Below are 24,258 nucleotides of genomic sequence, written 5' to 3'. Positions count from 1 at the left end.
GGCTTTTGAAGTCCAAGAGGGTTTTTTCTGCCTCCATCCGCCCCCTAATAGACAGGCACGTGCCGATGCAGCAGCTTAAAACGAACGTGCTTTTGGTTTCGCTTGGAAGCCAAATCCCAACATAAGCAATCCCGGGCTCCTTCATGCACCGGTGGCTTGGCTGGCCCTCGCTCCACACGCTGTGCTTTAATAGCCTGCGAGTCGCCATGTTGTTTGCAGGCTGCCAGATTATTTATACTCCATCTGTTCTTCCCCATCCGTGGATTTGCCAGCCCTTTTCCATGGCTGCGATTCGCCGGGCTGGGAGACGTGCGTGGTGTCCCAATCCCTCTGTTGTTCCGCTGCCTTTTGACCCACTCCTGTCTCAGCTCCTTAAAGCTGTTTCTCTTTGTAAGACCCAATCACCATCATTGGGAGAATACCACAGAGGTCCTTACAAACATAGCTACCTTCACAGCTCTTGGATTAAGGATGTCTGTGGTACCAAGGATGAGAGAATTAGTCTGGTGGTACCTCTGTGGGCCAGGGAACAGTTTTTACCTCTGAGCAGCTCCCTCCTGACCATGGGCTTTGCAAGGATGCGGATGGGGAGAGCAATCCAAGGAGGTGAGCAAAGCCAAGCCCTGCCTGAGATGCCCCTAGGGTCTGTTTGGCAGCACCATATGAAAGTCAGGCTTGGAAGAGAACTGCCAGACACAGTTCAAGCCAAGCAGATGGGCTGAGTGAGGAACAGGTCCCTCAGCCCTCCTCATCCCTCTGGCATGTGGGGTTTTCTTTCTCCATTACACGCTGGGGTCTCTCTGGATGGGAGAGAGGTCAACAAAAGAGCCTAGTTTAGTTTACTTACTGCACCCAGGCTCTGTGTGGGGAATTTGTGCATGACAAGTTCTTAACTTCCGTGTCCTTGGGCAGTGTTTCCCATGAGAAGGGTTAATGCACACCTACAACCAGCATCTGCTCCCATTTAGGGGGTGGATGATAGCTAAAAGTCATCCATTTAGGGCATTTTTCAAGGGCATGTAGTGATAGGACAAGGGGTAGCAGCTTAAGACTGAAAGCGGGTGTGTTTAGATGTCAGGAAGAAATTCTTTACTGTGAGGGTGGTGAGGCACTGGAACAGGTTGCCCAGAGAAGCTGTAGATTCCCCTTCCTTGGATGTGTTCAAGGCCAGCTTGGATGGGGCTTTGAGCAGCCTGGTCCAGTGGGGGATGTACCTGCCCATGGCAGGAGAGTTGGAATGAGATGGTCCTAAGGACCCTTCCAACTCAAACCATTCTATGGGTGTCTTATTCTATGATTTACAGGTGAATGAATTTCCTCAAAGAAAGCAAAAGCCAGCTTTGCTCCGTAGCCATTTTTCAGAGTGGTTGCAGCCCACAGTGTGCATTGAATTGGTTCCTGATCCTTCTCTAACAAATTCCTATTGATTTCTTAATGATTCCTGCCATGATGTTACTGAGGGCAGACTCAGTCCCTCTTCACAGTCGAGGTGATGCCTTGATGTGTGTGAGAAGAGACACTGCTGGTTTCACTTTGAGCACTCAAAGAGGTGTTTCCCCACCTGTGTTTCCCTTTCGGTTTGACTTTCCCACCTGTGAAATGGGACCTGTGCGTGTGACACAGCCAGGTTTCGATGGCAAATGCTTGTGGATGTCTTAAACCCCAAACCAAACACACCAAAAAACCCCCGAGTGGATGCATATCTGTCTCTCTTACCTCTGCTGCCCGTGCTGAAGCGGAGCAGGCGCTGCGTGGGAGGGGATCTTTGCCCTAATGCCATCTGCATCGGGCCGAGCCATACGGAGAAGGTGTATTTGGATTTCAGCTGGCTACTCTGCAATGTTGCTGTTTCTATGGTAACTATTTTTTATTCAACAAGCGGAGCTTAAAATCCGTAGGGCTGAATTCGATCCTCGGCAGAAGCATCTGCAGTTTTTGAGGGGCTCTTCAGTAGGTGCAGTTTGTAGCTGGCTCTCATTACTTCAGGGTCACGGTGTCTTTGAAGCCTCCCTCCCACCACCCTTTTCCCTTCATCCCACCCCACATCTCTACACTTTGGTCTCCCTCTGATGGCTCTTATCAAAACAAGGGACAGTTTGAGCGGGTTGTGTCGTACCAGGGCATTTCTGTCTCCCTGCAGAGATTGTACCTTCAGGGCAAATTGCTCCTTGTTTAGCCAAGGAAGTTGATGAATCTCAAACGAGACTGATTCATCTGCAAATAATGTGAAGGATTGCATTTGGTAGGGTTTCTTTATTTTTTTCTTTTTTTTTTTTCTCAATTAAAAAACAAATGCCAGATTCCTGTAGAGGCAGTTTAACCACTGCTATTATTGTGTTTGTGACTGGTTACCACACATGAGCTTTGTGATTAAAATTAGGCTATTAGAAACAGCCAGTTTCTTGGAGAATTAGAGAAAACACTGAGCGGAAGCGATTTCTTTGAAAACAAAAACTGAATCAACTAATATGTTCCCAGTCATATCAGATGGGCCCTGCTTTTCTGTGTCTTTTAACAGGGCAAAACAGGAGAGATGGGGCTGAAGGCAAGAGCATTTCACACTCTTAGAGTTGGTGGGGATTAAAGGAGGCTCAGGTCAATAATTTATTAAAGGCTCAGTGTTTCTAATCAGCCTCTCAACCTTGCAACTTTTCAGCATTCAGACTTAGTTCTGAGTTTTGCATGAAGTTGTACTTTTATAATTTGTGTGGATCTGACTGTCCTGGACCAAAAGAGCCCTGACTTTTAGAGCATTTGAAAATCAGCCTCAAATTTCAAAATTTGAGAGGAGAGCCTTTTGCTCTTATCTATGCACTGTATAAGCTGCTGGGTTTAAAATGAGATGATTCCAGTGATCTTGAGCAGAATGGGTTAAAAATGAGGATTTCACAATCTGAAGTTGATGCCCTTCCTTGTATTTGGGGACACAGCTCGAGCAGCAAGCTCACAGTGCAGCTTCCCTGAGTGTCACAGACAAAAGCAGCTTAGCCAGGCCCCCCTGCTCTATCAGCTCTACCCAGTGCATTGTAAAATTATCTATGTTCCACTCTCGTGACATGGACAAAATTGAGTTTATTTACACTTAAATTACCTTTGTTGAGCAGAAATACTCAGAAGCCACATCTAGCAAGATACTTAAGTATCAGGACAGACAAATGACTATGATAATTTTGAAATACCACTTTTTGAGTTCAAGACCTAAAGCCAATGCTTATTATTAGGACTTCAGCATGTCACCCACACAGGTACTTCCCTAAAGCTTATCTGCATCCTTAAGAGCTGGAATGCTGTTCTAAATCTGTGGATCTCTTTCAGAATGACCTTTAGGCTCCCAATTCACCTGACATTTCTGAAACCTGCACCACGTTGATTTGTTGTACTTTTTGTGGCATGATTTTTGTCTTTGCTGTAAGGAACTCCCCTGTATCCTTGTTGATTGTTGATCCAGTTTACTTGGCTGCTCTCCAGCAGTTCAGAGGGTTTTTCCATCACCTGCTCAGGGCTTGTGAACCCCAGGACAGGCAATCTGCTGGTTGCAGAGTCACAGAATCATTGAATCATTTAGGTTGGAAAACACCTCTTAAGATCATTGAGTCCAACCAGTAACCCAGCACTGCCAAGCCCCAGCACTAAATCATGTCCCCACATGCCATATCTGCATGTTTTTTAAATTCCTCCAGTGATGGTGACTCTACCACTTCTCTGGGCAGCCTGTTCCAACACTTGACATCCCATTCAGTGAAGAAATTTTTCCTTATATCCAGCCTAAACTTCTGTGTGGTCAGTGAGGCTGCTCCTGCGTTGAAACGCTGACTTCCAATAGGAGTAAAGATTCACCATCCACAAGGCTATAAAATGCTCTAACTGGTCCAAAGTATTATTCCTATTCATCTCCATTTCAAAGAAAATTGAAGCTCACTTGGAGAAGTTGCTAGAAAATCGTGGCTGGTGACATCCTCGTTGGTGGCATTGGATGCCATGAAATGGCAGCAAAGGGTCGAATTCTGCCGCCCACAATCATTTCAGGCATTTCTTTTGTTCAGCTGCAGAGCCTGGCAGGGACCAGGGGAAAGTCTCACCCCTCCAGTCCTCTTCTTGTAGCTGCTTTTATTAAACAGGCGTCATTCCTGTCAAAGTGAATAAAGGGAAGAGAGAGCAGTTCATTATCCAGTGTATCACTTTGAGTCTAATACTAATTAAAAGCTTTGCCATCACTTCTGTGGAACCTATTCTTAGAAATTATGTAAATTAATTGGAGTTTTGAAGAGGAGCATATGCCAAATCCTAAGTAATTCCCTGCTGGCTGAGGCAGCTCCAGCGCTGGAACTAGAGAATGGCATCAGGATCTTTTTTTTTTTCTTTTGTGGCTGCAAAAATCTAAAGCTGCTTCGGTAAATTTTGATGCTTCTCTTTAGCAAATATACAAGACAGATCAAATATCCAGACCCTGACCATTTTCCAGAGAGGTACAGTACAAAGGCTTTTTCTCCACGAAAGCTTTTCCATCTCAAAAATGACATTTAACGCAGACAGGCTTTTTACTTCCACAGCATTTCTCCAAATAAATGCATGCTCCTGCTTCAAAGAGGATTTTGACCCTCACAAGGGAGATGTACTGGAGATCCTGTGAACTTCTCTTGTGAGTTCACTCTTGCTGCTAATTTAATGGGGAAAATATTTACTTGCTGTGCTGAATGAGAAGGAGGATTTGATCCCAAGGTACATAGCACATGGAGAAAAGGGGATGTGCTTTTGAAGTAAAATAGCTTTAAATATTATTAGCTTTTTTTTTCATTCCTATCTGGTTATTTTTCCCCTTTGAAAAAAGCCAAAGCAAATAGAAGGAAAGAGACCAAAGAAAATGATTCAGATAAAAATGAGAAGCAGTGTGATTCGGTGTCGATGTATTTTGGTCTCAATCAACAAATCACTTTAAAAGTTGATGAAACTACTTGCATGTTTAAAGCTAAACATGATTAAGTACTTTGGTGGATCTTGGCTTATTATGTATCGAGCTGGATCTGAGCGTGAATTGAATCATGGAAGGTTTGATGGGAAGATGCTGCAGTGTAAGCTTGTTTCCAGATGCATGTTTTGCAAAGTTGCCTTTTCTTTGTAACCTCACCCTGTCAACTAAGAGACGCTGGGTGTGGATCCTAGTGCAGGAGGAGGCAGCCCTCCAGTCCAGATGCTTTTTGCCTTTAGGGATTTGAAGTTCAGTGCTGGCGAGGTTGGATTTTTGCAGCCACCGTCTTCTCCTGCTGAAACCTTTTCAGTATTAATGTTGGCAGTTTTTGATAATGTTTCTGTCCCTGGTACTGTGAAACCTCCGTGTACATGGAGCCACATTCTCTTCCCTGCTTTAGACTTTAATTCAGCGAAACATTATCTGTGCAAAGCTGCTAGAAATGGGTGTCCTGTCTTTCTGATGCCCTAGTGATATGGAAATGGTGACCAGCAAATGCAAGTATCACTGATGGTTATAGAATCATAGAATCACAGAATGGTTTGGGTTGGAAGGGACCTTAAAGATCATCCAGTTCAAACCCTGAGTCATGGGCAGGGACACCTTCCACTAGACCAGGTTGCCCAGAGCCCCATCCAGCCTATCCTTGAACACTTCCAGGGACGGGGCATCCACAACTTCTCTTGACAACTCGTTCCAGTGCCTCACCAGCCTCAGGGAGAAGATTTCTTCCTAATATCTAATCTAAATCTGCCTTCCTTCAACTTAAAGCCATTCCCTCTTGTTCTATCACTGCATGCCCCTGTAAAGAGTGCCTGCTATACTGGAGGGCTCTCAGACTCCTGGATGTCTGCTCCTTCCTCAGCCATTAGTTCCTTGAGCCCCAGGACAATATTGTTAAATCTTCCTCAGTTTCCCCATCATTGTATACTTCTGCTCTGAGACTAAACCCGTTACGATTTTTTATTTTTTAAACTGCTTTTTGTTTCTCTCAGAAAAGGCTCCGTAACATTGCAGGGTTGTAAGATGAAAACAACAATTCACTTAGCCATGGTTGGAGCTTGTAAAAATCCTTATCTCTGGCAGCACCGGGAATGTAAGATCCCAAAATAGAAGTTGTTAAGTCTAACAAGCGGAGACAGTTCTTGGGAAAAGAAAGCACGATGACATACAACTTTGGATCAATAGAAAATCATTTTAGAACAAGAATACAGCATGTAGCAGTGAATGTAGATGGGTTTGTCATTGCTAACCACTTATTAGATAGCAAGCTTTCTGCATGTATTTTGGAGCAGCCTGTGAATGTGTGTTAAATATAACATCATCTCTTTTTATGCTTGTATTGGCTAATGCACTGATGGTTTGGAACTACTGTAGGACATTTTTATTGAATGAACACAAAATGCAATCATTGCTCTGGAATTAGGATGCCAGCTTGTATGACTATTAGATAGGGGTCACAAGGGATGGAGTAATTAGATGTTAAACACTAAACTGGTGGCAAGTTGGGAAGTTGAATCTGGGTTGCTTATGAGTTTCAGGATCCTGCTGCCATCCCCAAGGCTGCTTTAGGGAACCCTCTGGGGTTTGATCCCAGGTGAAAGTGTTTTGTTGGGCATGTACTTGAGCACAGCTACCTGTTTTCCCATCAACATGTTCCCTTGTTACCCACATTTTGGATCTGAATTCAGTGTCCAGGCCTTAGTCCACCTTCAGTCTCCTGGCTGGAAAAAATACCTTTCCAACTTACCATCTTGGAAACTAGTGCAGGTGCTTATTTTGGTACCCTGCAGGTGCTGGACATCCATCAGGGCAAATCAGGGCCATCCTGAGCTGTTTCTATCCATGTTGTGCATTATCCTGAGAAATGTCAGGATGAGACCTGATGCTCTTGGACCCCTAATTGCTCTCTGGTCAGAGGTGAAGAGGCTCTGCCAGGGGATGATTTTCAAGCAGCCATTTTCAGGCAGGTCCTCATTTTGGTGAGCACAATCTCCTTGTTGACTGAGTTCTGCTTAGATGCTACTGATGAGGTGGACATACACTGTACTTTAGATATGATGAGCTTGGTCCTGTAGATGTGTCCTCTAGGAGTGAAGTTGTCCCCTCTCTTTCTGTGGTTGGGTTGGCACGAAAAGAACATAGGATCAGAAGCACTCAGCTAAGTGACAAAATCCACGTGGACACCTTTCAAATAGATTTTCAAATGTATTGGCTCCTTGTTGGATGTCACCATGTGTTCCTCTTCCCATGTCTTCCCGCAGGACCATGCTGATTTGAGAAACCACTTCTTCACTGTGGGGATGAAGCTGGAGGCAGTGAATTTGAGGGAGCCCTTTCATATCTGTCCTGCGTCAGTGACCAAGGTGAGCGCTCGGAAAGGTAGGGATGAAAACAGCCTGGTGAGGAACCTCTTACTGATTTCCACCACATTTAATAAAATTTGAGAGTGGTACTTAATTGGCTGGAGAACACATGAAAAAATATTTTTAAAATCCATGGATGTTTGTAATTAATGAATTGAGTCTTTCCCACAAGCATCCCAGCTGACTCTATGCACTTAGAACCAATGGGGATGAGCAAGTTCATCCACCACTTCCATGCAAAACTCTTTTGTCTCCATCTCCCCTACATCCATATGTATTTTCCCTGCCCATCTGGCAAACCTTTGGAAATAAAACAGCTGAATGGAGGCAGTAGCTGGAAGTTTAATCCACACTGTCAAAGGCAGGAGGGAGGAGGGCATTGAAGTCTCCAGGATCACCTTCAGTCCCTGCTCAACTGTGAGCCCACTGAGTGACCCTGAACCCCAGTGTTTTCCCTTTTCTCAGTTTACCCATCTCTAAAACTCAGGCTTTGATGTCTTTGGTGGAAATACTTTGATGGAAAGAGTTAGGTGAGAGCAGGTTATTTTCAGTAGTTTGATCCCACAGCTTTCCACATTACCTAATGTTCTGACTTTGTTCTCTTCTTTTTCATCCCTTAGGTTTTTAACAATCATTATTTACAAGTGACCATTGATGACTTAAGACCTGAACCCAGCAAAATCTCAATGCTTTGCCATGCAGATTCCTTAGGGATCTTGCCAATACAGTGGTGCCTTAAAAACGGAGTCAATCTCACACCTCCCAAGGGTTCGTATTCCTTCTCGCTGATTTTCAGGTTTCCTCTGAAGCAAATTTGCATGTTATTATTGACTTTAAAACTGTAGTGGTGGTTGCTGCAGAGCATCACCTGAAGTATCTCAAGCCAGAGTAGCTCTCTGGAGTGACTGGGGCTGTTCTGGCTCACACCAGCCCATGAACTTCTTAGCAAATGTGTCTTGATGGTGGATTAATGCCCGTATGCTCTGAAGTCTGAATCAGGCTGAATTTATCCTTGTGAATTCCTCTTAAGTGAATCCTAGCAATTCTTTGTGTATGTAGAGAACAAAAGGAGCGTTAAAAGTCCCATCATACAGCGGGCAAACCAGGCATCTCCCTGTAGCATCCACCTGGATACAACACTGAGGCCAAACAAAGCTCCTAAATCTGAATGTCCAGACTGAACTCAACAGCTGCCTGCCCAGGAGTGTGTAGGCATTTCCTTGGCTGTCTCAGAAAATCCCAGGCGAGGGCTCATTGTGAGCAGTGTTCAGGTCAGAGCCAGGAGAAGCAGCCTCCAACGGTGCTATTCCCCAACTTTCTAGTGGTGCAGTTAATTACTCTCCGTTTCAGACAACCCCCTGCGGTGTCCCAGCAATATTTCTTTGCTTGAAAAACCTGCTGGTTCTCTGGAATTTTAGATTTTTGAAACTGGCTGGCTCGTTGGTCCATTGCCAAAAACTGGCGTTGCTCGGGAGAAAAAGAAACGCCTCAAAAAAAAAAAAAATAATCCCACTGAGTTTTGTGTACGAAGATTTGTCTTAGTTTTGGAAAAAGTGTGGTGCTGCCAAACCCAGGGAAGTGAAGGGTTATTTTGTACTGGATTGAGAGTCCTCTGCTTTTTCAGCAGATGCAATTTGAAATTCCCACCAAAGTCCTGGAGCCCTGTGCGTGCAGCTGCATACGGTGCATCCGTTATTACTCTGCTGCTTATACTGAAATAAACGTATTCAGTAAATGTGCTGTCTGGGGCTTTAACTCCCTCCTGCTTAAATCCAGGTGAAATGATAATACCTGTGTAAATGCTCACTGATACTGGCCAGAAAAGTTGCTAAAAATGAAAGCAGATGAAGTATTTTCAGCTTTTTCCGCCCAAATTCACATGCAGCTTCCCCCAGGCTGGATAATTAACTGAAGCAGACCATGGGCCAGACATTTCTCTTTACAGGGTCGTGGCCTAATAATTTCCAATCTGTGCTGGTACAAAGCCTGTCTGAGATGGTGTTTTATGGGTCAAGTATGTGCAAACGCTTTTTTGGATGCCAACATTTTTAGATGTGTCTGAAGCATCCGTTTTATGAATATTTTTTCAACTTAGCCAGTAAAGTCCAAGGGGAAAGTTTTTACCTGGACTGATGCATCAGACCAGCAACCTGGTCTAGTGGAAGGTGTTCCTGCCCTTGGCAGGGATTGGAATTAGGTGATCTTCAAGGCCTCTTCCAGCTCAAACCATTCTGTGATTCTGTCATCCAGTGTGATGCCTGGTGATTGGAGTCTGCCTGGATGCCTGAGAAAATGTAGCAAGTCTCCCCTTATTCCTCTGATGAAAATAAAATTTACTTTCTTCTGTGAGATCAGAAATCCTGAAGGAAAGCTAGTTAAAAGGCATAAAGCCAGTGGCAGATAGATGCATTCTAGATGTTGCTGTATTTTTTACACTGTGTATGAGGGCTGCATGCCCAAACTGCATTTTAGCACCTTTGGTATCAAAAACCTTTTTGGTTGGTAGACAGGCTCTCTGAGTTGCTGAAATGTAATCAGATACTAGAATGATTCATTTAAGAATAAAAACTCCCAAACTAAACACAGCAAAACCCCACAAACCACACAAAAAAAGCAAGCAGAGGGCAAGTGAAAAGCATCCAGACCTTTACTGAGGGTGCCAGACTTCTCTGAGCAGAATAATACCAGCTTTGGGTGAAAAAAATGGCCAGGACTGACATGAGGGGGCTGCAATGCTGCAAAGTGGGGAAGGCTCTGGTGTGAGCTGGCTGCTAATGAGCTGGTCTGTACTAGGAGGAAATTCCACCATTTCCACCTAAATCACAGCTCTGCCTGCCCTGGAGTGTCCAGAATTGCCCCATCTTGCACCAGATTGGACCAGCCTCCTGCTACCCCAGTGCTCACACGTTCCCAACCAGCATCACCCCTAACAGAGAATAGGTTGACAATATTACTTCACCAGAAAGGTGCTCAAGCACTGAAACAGGCTGTCCAGGGCAGTGGTGGAATCACCATCCCTGGTGAAATCAAGAAATGACTTGATGTGGTCTAGTTGAGAAGGTGGTGACGGATCAAAGGTTGGACTCGATCTGAGAGGTCTTTTCCAACCTTTATAAATCTGTGGTTCTGTTGAGTGTTGCCCAAACGGCTCTCCCTGTTGAAAGGCAAGAAGTTCCCATGAAGCAAAAGATGGCAATGGAAGAAGTACCTTTTTCTTTGTGTGAAAAGAATTTCTTTGCTGTATTCTGGGCTTGTTTTTTTTTTCTTAATTTATGATTGACGAGGGGGTTTTCTGTTCTTAAAATTAACTGAATTAATTTCATCAGAACAATGTACCATGTTGGGGTATTTGAGTTCAGAGTCCTTTATTTATCTGATAACCATTCTTATGCCTTTTTGCCTATCAGGGGTTTATTGAAGCCAAACATAAAGTAAATGAGTCATGAACAGGAGGTGCAAACATTTGCTACTACAAATAGAGAGCAGTATTTTCCTGTACAGTGCCAAAAATGAATACCCATTTACTGCTGCTGTATAAACATTGAACAAGCACTGTTTATATTTATTAGAGCTGGATTTATAGACCACTTCCCTTTAGAGTAACAACCATTGTTTTATGAGCTGTTTAGAGGGGGGGAAAACATTTTGATAGTGCTCCTAGTTGTAAGCCTTACTAAGGAAATGCCACTTCCGAAGCCTCCAGTACATTTGTATTGTTATATTTGCTTCTTGTTAGACTGCTGGGCTCTTCCATGGTGAGAGCTGAGATAGCAAACACAGCGAGGTTTTAAATGTTTGTAGGAGCAGCAGATGAATCGTGCAAACACAGCTTTCAGTGTTGTTACTTGGGCTGAGCCTTCCAGGATAACAGTGTGTGAATGCCATGTACCAGTGGAGGTACTGGGTATGTGGTGCCTCCCCATGTACTAAGGGAGGCAGCTTGTGGCATGATCATAGAACCACAGAATCACTAAGGTTGGAAAAGGCCTCCAGGATCATGGAGTCCAGTCTTTGACTGATCACCACTTGGTGAGCCAGACCACAGCACCAAGTGCCACGTCCGTTTGTTTCTTGAACACTTTCAGGGATGGTGACTCCACCACTTCCCTGGGCCGTCCATTCCAATGCCTGACAACTCCTTCAGTGAAGAAATTCTTCCTAATGTCCAACCTGAACTTCCCCTATCACAGTTTGAGGCCATTTCCTCTTGTCCTATTGCTTGTTGCCTGGGAGAAGAGCCCAGTCCCCACCTGGCTACAACCTCCTTTCAGGCAGTTGTAGAGTGATAATGTCCCCCTGAGCCTCTTTTTCTCTGGGCTAAATAACCCCAGCTCCCTCAGCTGCTCCTCATATGACTTACTTGCGAGACCCTTTCCCAGCTCAGTTGCTCTTTTTTGGGTACAATCCAGCATGAAAATGTCTTTCTTGAAGTGAGAGGCCCAGAACTGGACACAGTGATTGAGGTACAGCGTCACTGTGATGTTCCATAAAAAGGCCATGTACAGGTCAGGGCTTGTTTGAAGCCAGTTCCTGCGTGTGCTCCTCTTGGAATCATCCTCATTCTGCTGCTGAAGTGAATTACAGCAAACTCTCTAACAGCCCTCCCTTTTTTCATTCCTTCTGAAGTCTAAAAGCGAAAGATCTTCCAGTGATTTCAGTGGCGCAGGGCTAAGCCAAGCAGTGGTTGTGCAGTGACAGCACAGTCAAGTTTTTACACCTCACAGTCAAGTTTTTACACCTCACTGAAACCTCTTTAATGTGCCTTTTCCATCCACTCTGACAAGGTTTTGCGTAGCTTGCAAATGAGATGCAAAACCTGTCCATGAGGGGTTTAAATCAGAGATGAGAAGTGCAGGGTATGGTCAGGTTTTTGATTCTCTGGCAGCTGAAGTGAACCCCAGGTGATGTCATTTGTACAACTGTGTCGTGCCTGTCCCCACATGAGCCCATCCCCAACTTCTGGCGTTGATGGAGAGTGAGAGGGACTTTCACAGGGCAGTTCTACTCTGTCTGCAGGAGAACAACCAGACCACCTCTAGATCTGCCTGTTTCTCTTGTTGACTCCTTGGGGAACCCAGGGTGACTGGCACAGCTGTAGATGTCCCCACTGCAAACATCTGTACGTGATCAGACAGATACCCCTCTGACATCAATTGATGTGCACATCTCTTGTTTTCCATTTCGTTTTACGAAGCTGAAAAGTCTCTGGCAAACAAATAACTGGAGAGAAAAAAGGAGATGGAGAAGAAGAGGGAAGAAAATACTATTGCAGAAGTTGTTTGCTAAAAAAAACAGTGCAGGGGTATTTTTTATATGAAACATGAACATTCTTTATAAGTAATTGCCCTTTTTTTTCTTCCCTGTGCATATTTATTTCTAGTTTTCTAATTATTATGCACTTTCATGCCCCACAGAGACAGGCATCTTAGGCTTTATCTTCATAATTTGTCATGTATGCAATCATTAGGATTAGAAGTTCATCTTATCCCAGATACTTTGCATCTTAGCAGGATGCTTGGGACTTCACTTTCAAAATTTTTACCCTCATTTTTGGGATCTGGCTGACTGATAAGGGATTACACTCAGTATTCCAATCCTTACCCATAAAAAATGTCCCAGTTTTTATTGTTATAAGTGATTAATTCACATCGAATCTTGAGTGTCCCTTTTTGACTATCAATGCAAAAGGCATTTAGGGATGTTCTATGAAATGAGGCCAGGCTAGATGCCAGGAAGGGAGATTGAGGGGAGAACTTGGCCTTTGGGTGACTCCTGAAACTTTCCAGTGAGAGTAGTTCTGCCATAATGTTATTAGAGTATCCACAGGGCCCTGGACAGGATTAGCACTCACTGGTTTCAAGCACTGTAAAAATACAGATTAAGAGGCAGGCAAAAAAAGCCCCAAAAAGCAAATTAAAAAAACCCCTTTCTGTCCCAAGAGTTTATTGCCTAAATAGCCAAGTAAGAATAGTGGATGAACAGAGGCCTGATTTGTTTTTCTGTGATGGGACTCTTTGAGAGATGCTCACTTTTACCTAGAAGCAGAGGCTGAAGGGATCATGTAGTTGCTGAGATTGGGAATTTTGTGGTCATTTTCCAGCTCTGCTCCAGGTTTCTCTAACATTCTTACTGTGATGGGATTCAGCTGGGAAGTCAGTCATGGAGGGTACATCCATGTCAGTGAAGAGGGGGCTTATCTCATGCTTTGAAAGAGAGGATGAATCAGCTTCTGATTGTGCTGATCCTCTCACTGTCCACTGCTGAGGGACCAGCTCATAACCCATGTCCAGCTCCACAACCCCATCTTTTAGATAGCTAAAGGAAGAAGAAAGAAGTCCACGAGCAGCCCCACCTGGAAATTGGGGACAGCAGCACTTTCAGTAGTTATGGGTTTATTAAAAGTTGGAAGATGCTAACAGAAAAGGGAAAATAAGGAAAATATTTATGTTTTATTACTTCTTAATGAAGAGTTTGAGTTTTCAAAGTGAAACGCAGAAGGTGTGTGAGTGAGGGCTGGAGAAGTGTTGACATTGGCTCTCATGGAGTATAAAGGGGCATCCAGAGAAATTGCCTGGAGATGCTGCACAGTTCACTGAGGTGGGATGGGATGCTGAAACACAGATGTTCATCTGCTTGGGGACCATTTTGTGCTCTCTCTCTCCGGTGTGAAGTGGTGGCTGATGGCACTTTCTGTTTTGTCCTCCTGCAGGTTACTCTGGCCAGGACTTTGACTGGGCAGACTACCAGAAGCAGTGTGGAGCGGAGGCAGCGCCTCACCTGTGCTTTAGAAATGTAAGTTCTTCCTTTGGCCTTGGCATTGCTCCTGTCTGTCCATGGGAAACAAAACAGCTTGCACATAAAAGCTGCAGCAAGGCTTTGGGTGGTTCCCCAGACCACCATGAATCGGCGTTAGGAAGGGAACTGGAGAAGTGTCCCAGGTCTCCATCCCTAAAAGAGAAGAAACTTTTCCTCTTGTCTTTATCTGATTAGTTTTCTGCTCTTCATCTCCTCTCTGCTTCTGTACAGCACTTAGCACAAGAAGGATGTCAACTGACCATAAAAAGTAATTCAAGTCCTATTAAAAAAAAAAACAACTAGGTAAAGAAGTTGCATGGTTTCATCTGTCCCTTTTCACATTTTGGATGTTTTCTCTGGTTCCCAGGGGGATACATGTAACCAAACCACATGTCTTTCAAAGCTAAGGTTGAAAATATTGAGTTCATAGTATGAGAGGAGTGATTAACCCTCATGGATGGGGTTTGGGACAGTTCGTGTGCTTCCTTGATGCAACAGGAGTGATGCGAGAGTGACCAGCCCATCATTATGCTGGAGTCCATAAGATTCAGAGCTTTGGAAAAAATGTTTTACAGGATGTTTTATGGCGATGACAATCCTGTGTGACTTGATCTGACAGGTATTCATCACTTGGAGAAAGGCAGATCCAGCTTTCTGCCTCTTCCAGTAACTTGAGGCTCTTCTTCATGTGCCCATCAACTGATTGAAGTTGAGATCCCATCAATAACCGAAAATGTTACTGATGATGGTACCTAAATGTTACTGGTGCAACTAAAATGAACACAGAAGGGTTTGTGAAATAAACTGGTGTAGTGGATGACGGACAAGCAGGTTCCTCTAGGAATTACATTTTCACTCTACTCAGAAGTCACAGGACTGGGGGACGAGGTGTTTATGGAAAGCAGAATGGAGACAGTCTCACCAGGCACAGGTTTTGCATGGCCTTGGTCATGTGTGGTGGCCCAAGGGCAGCTTGTCTTGGAAGCTTTGATAGTGAACTGATGAATTTTCTGTTGATGAATTCAGAAGACCTGTACCTCAACAGACCCTGACTTGAGAATCAAATTAGAGTAAGGATTTCTCTACCCCATTTATACCCCCTATGCAGAACCCTTTACCTAAAGGGACTTTAAGTGAAGATTACTGAAAGTGGTGAGGGAAGCTGGACAGTGCTGCTTCACACCAATAGAGAGGGAAAATTGTTGTGTTTCTTCTCTTCTGCAGTCACCCCTCCCTTTTCCTTGTATCTCTTTTCCTTTTGCCAAGTAACAGATCTGTTCTCTTAGCACTGGCAGCCTTGAGAACAGTCTCTGTATAATATCCTCCAAGATTAAATCAGGTCTGAGCACTTTTTTGTCCTTTTTTTTTTTCTCCTAAGGAAATATTCACCAAATGAACATGTGTCTGTTATTCTTTCACTCTTGATAACACAGTTCTTTGCAGAGAGATGCAATCTCTCTGTTGTCATTTGTTCAACCTCCCTGGCAGGTTTGTCCACTTGATTGAGGCTCTGAGGGGCTCTTTGATAGAAGCTTTATGCAAGCACATCTTCCACCTCGTGCAGCCAGACGTGGTGCTGGCAGTGGATGTGCTGTAACTGTTTTCCCAGGGGGAATTTTCAACAAAGAGAGGCAGTTATGAAATGGATTGACATGACCAAATGCTTAGTAAAATAAACTCCCAGCTAACTGTTTTGCCATTGATTCTGTACAAATGAGCCTCCAACACCGAGTGGCAATGAAAGGAGACGGTGCGATGATAAATGATGTTTCCTTGTTAGGCAACTAAAAGGCATTTAAACAAACTCACTCTGCTTTTCTGCAGTCCTGGCCATCAGCAGCTTTAAGAGGGTGAAGCTGATCTGGGTGAAGCTTTAAGAGGGTGAAGCTGAGCAAGGCTTGAGACAGTCCAAGTGATATTTGAGACTAGCAGCATGCTCTTGGATGCAAAAAAGACCAAATCCAGAAGTTTTTGGTCTCACAGAGAGCTCCCAGTGATGGCTCAAGTTGAAATTCCCGCAGTCCTTGTTGCTATAAAAATGGCAGAAGTAATTGAATTTGAGCCTGGCTTCCAGTTTCTCACATGGGGTGGCTGGATGGGAGATTGGTGTCATTTTGAGTCAGTGACTATTATTACCCATCCCAATTATTATTAACCACAATCTCAGCCAAGAAGGGGAACCTTTGCCCCCTCCCGTGGGCAAAAAGAGAGAGATGCAGAGGTGCTACCATTGTTGCTGATGAGCTTGATCTTGGCCAGTGGTGGGGCTGTCTTGGAGCAGACTGGCATTGGCTTTATTGGACATAGGGCAAGCTTATGGCATCTTCTCACAGAAGCCACTGCTGTAGCCCCTCTGCCACCAAAACCTTTCAAACCCAGTACAGGTATCCAGGGCAGCTCCATTTTTTGTTCTTCAGTGTATCCTGCACTTCCAGTGAAAAGCAAACCATGCTAAATTTGTGCTTCCCACTGGACAGCCTGATTGAAGTCACACAGTGCTGCAGTGCCGTATTTCAGTGTTGGCTCTTGACTCTTTCAGACATCCTTCAGCCGTGGCTTTACTAAGAACATGAAGCTGGAGGCAGTGAACCCCAGGAACCCTGCAGAGATATGTGTTGCTTCTGTCACCTCAGTGAAAGGACGGTTAATGTGGCTTCACCTGGAAGGTAAGTGCTGTAACAGCTTCTTTTGCTTGCCTGGCTCACTCACTCATTTTTGTCCTTCATCCTCTGCACAAAATTGCTTTCTTCAGCTTTTCTGTTTTATACATGTTGACCAATAGTGTGTTCTAAAGAATTATCTTTCCTTGATCTTTCTCTGAGGGAGCTGCAAGCCCTTCCACCCTCCCATCCATGTGGACTCTTATCAGCATGACCTCCATTGACAACAGAAACCTCTTTCCTGCCCTCATGGTAGACCTCCATCCTGGGAATGGAAGTTTGCCTCTCTTGTGCAGCTGAGACTTCCACTGTGATTCCCAACATGCTGTCATGGTCTCTCCTGACCCCCAGCAACCAACTTCCCTAACCCTTTCTCCCTCTCTCCTTCGTTCTCTCCCTCCCTCTCCTTTTTTCACCTATGTCCATAAGACTTTTGCAATATATGCTGTTCCTCACCATGGCCATCTCATGCTCATTTCCCTCCTCCCTGTGACCACGTAATTTTCTTTGTTGATCTGAGAGGAATCTTGAAGTCAGTAACTCTATTCTATAGACTTTAGAAAGCACTCACCCCGTGGGGGACACCAGCACTGTACAAGCAGTGTTGGGACAGTGCTGAATTCTAGCAAAGCATAATAACATATCAAAATTCCATCTCCACCTTTCTTGAAATGAAGCATAAATCAGCTCCTTTTTTCTGTTTGTTTTTGCACTTAGGACTGTTTTTTCAATTTGTCTGGGCAAGGACCGATTAAGTGTGTGTAATTTAAAACAACACAGGGATTTTTTTTTTACTCTTGCTTTAAAAGCTGGAATTTGTAAAATTCAGAGAGCAGAAAGCCATGTTCATTTAAGTGTTTTGATGGGCACTGTGATAAACCATAACAAGCATCTGTCATTGTCACAACACAGTTTAATTTTTAGCCATGTTTGAAGCTACTGGCTTTGTCTGTAAGGGATGTAAAAGCTTCAGTTTTCCTCTAAAATCAATATTAATTGGCTCAGCATCAACTACAAATATAGTATACCTATTTGCTTTTTTCTGGAGAACCATGAACATGGAAAAGGCATTTCCAGTGGCCCACAGTAAGATTTTGGCCCTCCCAAGGTAAAACAGTTACAGAAGGTTTAGTGTGAGTACAAGACATTGTTGAGCATATGATTTCAGAAAAGAACAGAGGGATTGGGGTTGAGACAAGAGGTTCTTACAGAAATTGCATGTGAGATGAAAACTCAAGCCTGATCTGCAAAAAAGGGCACTTTACCTCTACAGCAAGATGCTCAACTCTCCATATTTTGCGTCTGGAAGACAGTGAAAGCAAGATTGATACTAAATATATTTCTTTGTCATCACCTGGTATATCACCTCCAGTTAATAAAAACATTGGCAGGTAACCCAAAGTATCATTTGTGCCAGCAGCTTGCTCTAAAATACAGGACAGGCAGATGCTCAGTGGTTTTGCTCTACAAAAATAACATTCTATGGTAGACAAGTCTTTCCTAACTCCTCTGTGATAAATCCCATTCTTGGAGATTTTTTTAGTCAATTGCTGCCTAAAGAGAGAATCCCTCTGCGTTTTTGCTTTTGATAGAGCTCTGTGCAATAACAGGTTGTGTTTTTTTCCTCTGAGGTAACTGGTTGCTTCTAATTCAAGGTATCAACACCTCATCTGTAGCCTGGTCCACATACGGGGCAGGCTTGTTAAAGAACTGAAATCAACACTTGTTTGAAATTCCATTCTCACTAAGGCTGTTGAATTTACACTCATCTGGTCAAGGAATCTGACACATTTTGGCAACTTCCCTTTTTAGATGACTAGGTGCCTTCACCTTTATATGCATAAAACGTGGATAGAGGCAGGGAGAGGACAATACACTCCCACCTTGCTTCCCTCCCTCATCTCTTTCCCCCTGCCTTTTACTCTCTTAATTTCTTAAAGGATATTTTTTACAACTTACCTGTGTGCATCTCCTTGTCTTTTGAGTTCTGATATATAGATGCTTTACACTTGGTTTATATCTCGATACCAGGAATAGAATGATCTGTAGTAAAAGGAAAAGATGCAGAAGACTGCAAAAAATAAAAAGAAATCTTTGCTGCTGTAGAAATACATCACTACAGTACGCACAGTTATGCTAAAAGAGGCGTTAAAAAAAAAAACAACAACACAAAACCCTGCTTGCAGAGTTGTAAAATAAATGTGGCTTGAGCTGTGGTGTGTTTTTTTCACTCCGTTGATATACTGTTGTTTCTAACTGATTATTTATATTCTGGAAGCAGCAAGACTCCCCCAAGTACCATGGGAGCCTCTTGCTGAAGACCTCGGGTCCCACCATTTGTCATGGGCACGTCTGAAGCTTTCATTGTTGCCCTCCCCAGTTTCGCTGTCTGACAGCCCAAACTGCGGCCATAAACCAGGACGTGGTAGTTAAGCAGCGTCGAGTCAGACATGAGGCAACATTGCCTAATAAATCACACTTTGTACAGTAGCAAAACTCTGTAAACTTCAGGGCAGGCATTTAATGAGCAGCAGTGTAGTTCCCCCGTGGTGGAGGAGAAGCCCAGGACTGATGGGATGCTTTGGCGCATCCCGGCGCTTTCCGCTACTTTATTGCTCATCATCTGCATTGTTAATTTTTACTGGTTCATTTTAGATTTGAAAGCTGGAGCTTTCCAGTGCGAATTTATACAAGTAATAACGTACCCTCTCTGCACAGCCTAGGAATTTTGAGGAAAACCCTTTTGTTAATCACTTCTCCAGGGAGTTTCCCATAAATTCCCCTTCGACAGTTTTCTAGAGCTGCTGCTTTATTCTTCCCATCCTGTAAGATTCATAGCAGGTCACAGAAGTTTTACTCACCCTGTTTCCAATCTCCCTGTTCTTTTCCATTTAACCTCCCAAATCTCATGGGCATTTCTCAGTCTAAGAAGATGGCAGCATAAAATGCAGCAAATGAAACTAATGAATCTCAAACAAGCTGTTTTCCACTTCCATGAGTGAGGCCAAAGGCAGCAGTAGGATGTTGGAAGTGGAAGGCAGGGTTATCAATTGCCAGAAGGCAGAGGCAGTGCCAGGGAGGACAGAGTAGCTGTGAATATGTCTTAAAGAGGAATAGAGGTGTTGCAGGAGAACAGACATTATGGTGCTTCCTTGCTTGTCAGGGTGGCTGCAGCTGTAAACTTCAAAACCAGAATGTTCATAGGCTCATAGAACCATTTTGGTCAGAAAAGACCCTTCATGTCACACCTGTTGCTGCCTTCCAGCAGGAAAGTACATTTGATCGATTTATTTTTAGAATAATTTAGAATCACAGAATCATTAAGGTTGGAAAACACCTCTAACAGCATCAAGTCCATTTGGTCAGAGTAACGTCGTTACAATAATGAAAATAGTGGTTTTTCCCAGGCCTGGTGACATGTCAGTGGGGACTGTGCTGATTTCTTGCTCAGTTTAGGGTTTGATCCGTGGCTGGCTCACTTTGTGCATGTCTTGCCACTGACTTCAGCTGTTCTCACACTGGTTCCTTGGCAGGATTCGTGGTGTTGGGTAAAAATGTTTTCCTCACTGGAGAGTGCAGCTTTCGTGAGGTTCAGATGAGCAGTGACCTTGGGATATTTTCTTGTGGAGGGAAATGGCTTTGCAGAATGTCAGCTGCTGAGATCTTGCATTCAGCAGATTGTGTGCTGTACCACATGCTTTCATTCCATCCTCTACTCTGCCCCTTATCCCAGTGAAGTAAACGTTTATTTTCGATGTATGAATACGATACTTACCTCAGAGAAACACCATGGAGACACCCATGAATCTATGCAGACATCATGATTTCATTTTTTAATTATTTCCTCCAGCAGTGTGGGCACCAGCACCTATTTTCCTACTTTCTTTGGGTTTTCATGCATCCACACCCTCTCAGAGTGCATCAGGTTTATTCCTAGAGACAAGATCAATCCAAATGCTGCATCTCAGCCTCAGGATGCTGTTCCCATCACAAAGTTCAATTACTGTTTCAATTACACCACAAGCCCTTGGTGAACATTCATTAGTGGAAGTTCCCTGTAGTCATCTGGCTGTGCACAGTCAAACACTGCTGCCTCAAGCAGGAGGCAGAGATGTTGTAACAGATGCCAAGGCAAGGATGGTGCTGATCCTTTGGTCTCTTTTATTAGATCATCACCTCATGCTGGTGCTGGAGCTGTAGGTCCTAGGGTGGAATTGGCAGAGGGGGGTGAAGATGCTGGCCTGACACAGATGAACTCGATTGGGGGTAATTAAATGGTGCCTTGATTCAGGACATGGAGTTGTTTTCAGAAGAACTCAAAGCCAACAGGAATATTTTCATTTGCTGCAATGGCATTTGGGTGGAAAACAGGAAAATTAGGAAAAGAAGTAGGAAGAATTTCTTTCCCTGAAAGGGTGCCCTAGCTTTCGAATAGGCTGCCCAGGGAAGTGGTGGAATAATCATCCCTGGAAGTGTTCAAAAACCATGTGGATATGGTGTTTGGAGACATGGTTTAGTAGTGGGCTTGGCAGTACTGGTTAATGGTTGGACTCAATGATCTCAGAGGTCTTTTCCAACCTAAATGATTCTATGATTCTGTGAGTGTGACTCACATAAACTAAGACTGCAAGATGTCTTCTAAAGGAGACATAACCAAACTGGAAGAGATTTCTTTAAACACAGACTTTCAGTGAAGTTTTGGAGTCAGTATTGTGCCAGAGACCTTGGTGCATGTGTCCCACTTGGGGTTTTTATCTGCCTCTCCCCTGTTGGATGATCAGCTCTTGTTTCACGTGCAGTGAGGAGCCCTAGGACAATTCTTACCACTTCTAGACAGAGAATGGCCACCTCCCACCCTTAAAAACAGCGACTCAAGGGAAGAACTACAAAAAAAAGCTTCAGGGGGGCACTGAGGCATAAAAGCCTGTCTATCACTTTAGCTACCATCCTGTTAAAGCCCCTATACACTCTCTTAGCATTAGGAGCAAGCATCCAACAAGTCCTGCTGACTCACTTGTGCAACTCCACAAAAAATCCAAGGGTCAAATCAGGCTGTTTTGTTGGAGAAAGTTGTGCATCTTTAACCTTACTGGCTTTTGGCTGCTTCACTGCACGCCCTTACAGTGCTCTTAATGGTGTTTTCCTCTGAATCACACTGCACTGTAAATGCAACAGCCCTATCCTTGCTGTCTGTGCAAAATTGGAGATGAAATGGTGCCTGATTTTGATGCAGGGAAGCAGATTTATTTTCACACGTTCCATCATTCGCTCCCCTTGGTTTGTGATGAACGCTCGGGTGGCTCCGAGCTTGGTATTCCTGCATCTAAATCACATTTTAAATTTGTGTTTATAGGTTTACAGATGCCCTCTCCAGAGTACATAGTTGATGTCGAGTCCATGGACATTTTCCCTGTGGGCTGGTGTGAAGCGAATGCTTATAACCTGACTCCACCACACAAAGCTATTTGTAAGTACATGAAGACTCCAAGCAGCCTGGATATTACATCACTGGATATATCAGGGAATTTGTCTTCTGTCTATAATCCCACTTTTGAAACTTATCATCCTAACTAGCAGACTAATAAGCAGGATGTAAGTGTACTGTAATAAATAGTAATAAATCTAATTAGTGACCAGACTGGAATTAGGCAATTTGTACTTGTCTCTGTGATGAATCCCTCCAAAAATGGGATTTTTGGGGGGACTGGGTAAGGCTGTTACATGCTTTCGGATTGCACAGTTGGTTGTGGATTTGCAATGGGGTTGTCAGAGAGAAAGCAGATTTTGTAGTGCTGAGCCAAGTTCACTTGGGCAGCTGAATGAATTAGAGAAGAAGACCTCAAATTGGAGAAAAACCTCATAAAATATAGGGTGAAATGAACATAAAGAGGCCATCCAGGTGGTACTCCTTTCCAAAACAGGATCTGTTCCATCTAAATTGAGAAATATTTGTTACCCTTCTGTGATAGTTTCTGTCCCTTCCCAGGGTATCTGTCCCCTTATTTCACCACCCTTACAAGCTCAGAGATTTTCTTAGTGTTTAATTTAAAATCTCTCCCAGCACAATTAAGCCCACAGTGTTTTGTCCTGCCTCCAGTGCATATTAAGACAAATTTCTTTCCTTTCTATTTGCATTTGAAGGCAGTTCACGAGAGCTCAGTGTCTTAGTGTTGCTCTCCTGTTCTAAACTATCCAACGAATCTCAAGCCACCAAGTGAAAAATTAGCCTCACTGTTATATTAATTAGCATCTGAAAGGCAGATTTTAAAATGTGTCAACCCTTTCAAAGAGTTAAATATGCTTAAGTTAAAAATCAGGCAGCCAGGGCCTAATTTGAGAGAATACTGCTATGGCAACATTATGCAGCCTTATCACAATTTATAGTGAGGGATAAATTATGCTGGAGGTAATCATGCTTGTAAAATGTAATCTTATCCATATGTGTTGCTGTATGGAAAAATATTTGTGTTTTTATTTTAATTTTTTCTTTTATACTGATCCCATAAAACACAATATTAGCATTCCAGAGGAAAGATTAAATGTGTTATTACATCTTTAAAGTAGGTTTTAATGATGTAGTGACTTAGTTAAAAAATACCAAGGAAAGATGGTGATAGTAATTAAGTACCATTTCATTGTGTTGGAAGTCTTTTTATTGTCAGTGCATTTACACAGCTTTTTATGCATTCAGGGTGCACTTTATAGGACAGAAGGGTACAAAATGATTTTTTTCTTCCTTGCTTCATTTTTGCAGTGCGAAGGAAGAGAAGAATTGCAGTTGTGCAACCAGAAAAGCAGTAAGTTTTTGTTATTTAAGGTGGTATTTTTACAGGAATGCATCAGGTCTTCCGGGGGGGATAATACACAGCAGCTATGTGGCTCAGCTAACTTCTGTCCAGACACTGCAGCACAGTCGACAAGAGGATTCTTTTAAATCCAATATATTTGCTAGAAAGTCTCTGTAACAGAAATTGTTTTACTGGTTGGGTCTTTGCAGCCTGTGTCTGATGGCCAGTAAGGGATTCTTAGGGAAGATGGACATGTACCAGGAGGGCATTTCCCTATCTATCCCTTCCAGTTTGTAGAAACTGGAATTTAAGGAGTTTAAGTGAGAATATTTTCAGCCTGCAGGGCTAAAGCTCACAGATCAGAGTATATTTTTGGAGGAGGGGTGGATCAGGCTCCTTCTTCTGCAATACCCTGGCCCTGGGCTGTGATAAACCATGTGGAAGTGGGGTTGTGTTTGAAGTATCTCCATTCCTTGCCCCCAGGCAGGTGCTGGTCTATCTTTTGGTCAATCCTGAAGGCTGGTTCTGCCCTTTTGTCCTGTCTGACACTTTTAATGACACCAAAATTGCTCTTTGACAGGTTACCATCCACAGTGCCTGTTGAGAAAATACCTCATGACCTCTGCCCGGTTCCTCAGCCAGACACAACAGGTAAGGCCCTTATTTCAAGGACCCATTACCTG

General features: G+C 43.6%; 1 protein-coding gene across 1 annotated transcript in view; it reads left to right on the top strand.

Annotated features, from left to right (window-relative positions):
- The window catches only part of SFMBT2 (Scm like with four mbt domains 2), a 108,219-nt gene that overhangs the window by 60,606 nt on the left and 23,355 nt on the right, over window positions 1-24,258 (top strand). The window contains exons 8-14 of the mRNA XM_008926888.4: window positions 7,231-7,332; window positions 7,953-8,100; window positions 14,042-14,124; window positions 16,667-16,793; window positions 22,141-22,254; window positions 23,542-23,584; window positions 24,156-24,226. Of these exons, the coding sequence (XP_008925136.1) occupies window positions 7,231-7,332; window positions 7,953-8,100; window positions 14,042-14,124; window positions 16,667-16,793; window positions 22,141-22,254; window positions 23,542-23,584; window positions 24,156-24,226 (688 nt within the window). The remainder of the gene's footprint in view (window positions 1-7,230; window positions 7,333-7,952; window positions 8,101-14,041; window positions 14,125-16,666; window positions 16,794-22,140; window positions 22,255-23,541; window positions 23,585-24,155; window positions 24,227-24,258) is intronic.

The sequence above is a fragment of the Manacus vitellinus genome, unplaced genomic scaffold, assembly GCF_001715985.3.
Source record: "Manacus vitellinus isolate BGI_N305 unplaced genomic scaffold, ASM171598v3 scaffold_65_pilon, whole genome shotgun sequence".
NCBI classification, from domain to species: Eukaryota; Metazoa; Chordata; class Aves; order Passeriformes; family Pipridae; genus Manacus; species Manacus vitellinus.
The sequence above is the reverse complement of the archived record's forward strand: the minus strand, read 5'-3'. Positions and strand labels throughout refer to the sequence as shown.